Source organism: Parasteatoda tepidariorum, chromosome 9, assembly GCF_982258835.1.
Source record: "Parasteatoda tepidariorum strain Cologne lab strain chromosome 9, Ptep-v5.0, whole genome shotgun sequence".
Lineage (NCBI taxonomy): Eukaryota > Metazoa > Arthropoda > Arachnida > Araneae > Theridiidae > Parasteatoda > Parasteatoda tepidariorum.
The window spans coordinates 62,518,906-62,522,207 of record NC_141763.1 but is presented as its reverse complement, the minus strand read 5'-3'; the positions used below and the strand labels follow the sequence as shown (position 1 = coordinate 62,522,207).

At 38.3% G+C, this 3,302-nt stretch overlaps 1 protein-coding gene across 1 annotated transcript; it reads left to right on the top strand.

Moving 5' to 3' along the window:
- Positions 1-552: 552 nt before the first annotated feature.
- LOC122270766 (uncharacterized) lies at positions 553-2,613 on the top strand. The gene is made up of 4 exons (XM_087151424.1): positions 553-698; positions 861-1,255; positions 1,367-2,146; positions 2,252-2,613. The coding sequence occupies exons 1-4, from the start codon at positions 553-555 to the stop codon at positions 2,611-2,613; spliced, it is 1,683 nt and encodes a 560-aa protein (XP_087007550.1).
- Positions 2,614-3,302: the final 689 nt, after the last annotated feature.

Genomic DNA, 3,302 nt, shown 5'->3' with positions numbered 1-3,302 from the left:
CATATAGCGCTTTTAAAAACGGAAATAATAACTAGAGTGAGCATTATCAGGTTGTTCAATTCAGATTCATGCCCTAAAAACATAATATTTAATTTAAACTCAATTAGGAATTAATTAATTAATTGAAGTGAGAATTTTTTAAAAAGCCGCTGTTGAATTGATATTTTTCTACTGGGAGCTACCTAAACGTCTAAGTGTTTGTATTGAATGCATTGAATTTTTTTATATTTCGCGTTTATTTATGCATTGAATTTTCACGCTTTAAAATGCAGAATATTAGTGAAGCTGCTAGGGCTTTAAAGCGTAATGAAAGAAAACGTGTTCGAAGAGCCCAAAGAAAGTTTTGAGGAATGTTATGGAAGACGTAGATTGCAGAGATCAAGTGCAATAATAACTGTTCAAGATGTAACAGTAGATGTCGAAGAGTATAATATTGGCTCAGTGACGGAACAATGTAGTTATTGTAAAGCTTACTTCTGGGTCAAAGAAAGAAATTCTTCTGGCAAATATACGAAATGCTGCCACGATGGAAAAACTAATTTGCCTACACTAATGGACATTCCCGAGTTGCTGCAAAAATTATTAAGTGATAATTCGATTGAGGCACGAAATTATCGAAATGATATCCGGGAATATAATTCTGCTCTTGCTTTTGCATCATTTGGAGCACACATAAAGCCACCTCCTGGAAATGGACCGTATTGTTTTCGGATTCATGGTCACCTTTGTATAGCAATGATCAAAATAATGCTGGATACGGGCAGCTGTATATTTTTGATTCAACTGAAGCTACCAACAGACGCATTGAAAACAATACTGGATGTTTACGTTCTGTAATGGAACAATAATGGTCTATTCAGGCAAATTAACCCTTTTGCTGCATCATATTTTCAGATGCATCAGTTTATTCAATTAAACCCTACAGCAGATGTAAAATTAGTGTTTATGAAAGATCCCTCTTCAGATTTGAGACGGTATAATGCTCCCACCTCAAAGACAGAAGTTGCTTCCATATTCGTTTTAGACAATGGGGAGCCTCCATCCAATCGAGATTTGTGCATCTATCCTGTTGCAGACTCTTGCAAAGCTATTTCTCCTATGAATCCATGCATTGATCCAATGGTCTATCCACTTCTCTTTCCACAAGGAGATTTTGGTTGGCATGCTGGAATGGAGCATGTACAAGAGCGACGTACTGCCAAGCGTATCCGTGTAACCCAATTACAGTATTATGCTTACAGACTTGCTATCTGCAGTGAGTTCAGCCTTCTTCATAGCAGTGAATAGCTCTTTCAGCAGTTCATCGTTGATGTTTATGTCAGAACAGAAGGTTCAAGATTGAACTATTTAAGATTGTACCAGAAAGATTTACGTGTTGAGTTACATCAAGGTCTTTTGGACGCTCTTCAAAGTGAAGCTCACTCAAACAATGTAAAGTTAGAGAAGTTGATCATTTTGCCATCAACCTTTCAAGGATCTCCTCGCGCCATGCAACAAAATTATAAAGATGCCATGGCAATTGTTAGAAAATTTGGGAGACCAGATATTTTTCTAACTTTTACATGCAATCCAGCATGGCCAGAAATAGTGAGTGCTCTACAGAGACACCAGCGTCCTGAAAATAGACCCAATATCATTGTTCGTGTCTTTGAATTGAAATTGACAGAACTTTTGGATGATATTTTGAAACGTCATGTATTTGGTAAGGTTATTTCATTTATTTATGTTATTGAATTCCAAAAACGTGGGTTACCACATGCCCATATGCTGTTGACATTGGATTCTGCTAAAATTCGAACTAAAGATGATATCGACAAATTTGTGAGTGCAGAACTGCCCAATAAAACTCTTAACCCTAGACTTCATGATATTATTACAAAATGTATGATTCATGGTCCCTGTGGCATACTTAATCAAAATTCTCCTTGCATGAAGGAGGGTTTGTGTTCTAAAAATTTTCCGAAAGATTTTCAAGAGACGACTCAAGAAAATGAGAACGGTTATCCAGTTTACCAGAGAAGTATTACAGAACCTATCAATGTAGGTAAATATGATATTGATAATCGTTGGGTTGTGCCTTATAACCCTTGGTTATCAAAGAAATTTAATGCTCACATCAATGTTGAGATTTGTGCTTCGGTCAAAAGTGGGTAATATCTTTACAAGTATGTTTACAAAGGCCATTATGCTGCATCTATTAAATTGCAGCTAAACGATGATGTAAATCACGATGAGATTTTGACATTTCTAGATGGACGCTATGCCAGTGCTCCTGAGGCAATGTGGCGGCTAAATGAATTTCATATGTTTGAAAAATCGCACACTGTTATGAGGTTAGCTGTTCACTTACCAAATCAACAGCAAGTAATTTATCAGAGTGGCCATGAAGTTGAAGCTGTTGCTCGAGCCTCCGCCAGACATACGACTTTAACAGCATGGTTTCAATTAAACCAAACTGATGTTGATGCCTGCAGATATTATTATTCTGATATGCCTCATTATTATGTTTTTGATCGTAGAAATAATTGGTGGAAAAGACGTCAAAGGGGTGGCGACCAAATAATAGGCAAGATGCCCGTTGTCAGCATTCAAGATAGCGAACGTTATTTTTAGCGAATGTTGCTGCTGCGGAAACCTGGTGCCATTAGTTTTGAAGATTTAAAAACAGTTAATGGAAATGTGTGCATCAGTTTTCAGCAAGCATGTAGGGAAGGCCGGGATAGCCTGGTCGGTAGGGCGCTGGGCCCATATCCAAGAGGTCGTGGGTTCGATCCCCGCCGGCCGAAGACTCCCCGTGTAGTAAATGGTGACTGATGCACGTTAAATCTGTCGAGTCTCAAAGTCCTCCATGTTCCCACAACAAATCAATACCTCTGGGGGTACTGATCCAGGAGTTTCCTTGTCTTCTGGATTGGTTCAAAATTACAAGGCTACGGAGTTGAACGTAAATAGTCGTAAACCCATGAAATTGGGTCGGCTGTTCAACGACGGTTATAAAATAAAATAAAAGCATGTAGGGAGCTTGGCTTTCCTGAAAGAGATGAGCATTGGCATGAAACTTTGCGTGAGGCTTCACTGATTCGAATGCCACATCATTTGCGAATGCTTTTTGCAGTTATTTGCGGATTTGGTGAAGTAGAAGATATTCCTGGTCTTTGGACACAGCATAGAGATCTTCTTTGTGAAGATTTTGCGCACCAGCACTCGGAGGAAACAGCATATCAGTATGCTCTTGCTGAAATAAATGATCTATTGTTAGTTTATGGGTTAAATCTGAAGAAAGTAAGACTTCCAGAGGTTAA

Bases quoted from the DNA above. Each gene is read 5' to 3' on its own strand.
- LOC122270766 (XM_087151424.1), top strand. From the start codon at position 553: ATGGACATTCCCGAGTTGCTGCAAAAATTATTAAGTGATAATTCGATT. The intron at 699-860 runs GTATTGTTTTCG...TGGTCTATTCAG, and splicing joins CCACCTCCTGGAAATGGACC to GCAAATTAACCCTTTTGCTG. The intron at 2,147-2,251 runs GTGGGTAATATC...TGACATTTCTAG, and splicing joins GATTTGTGCTTCGGTCAAAA to ATGGACGCTATGCCAGTGCT.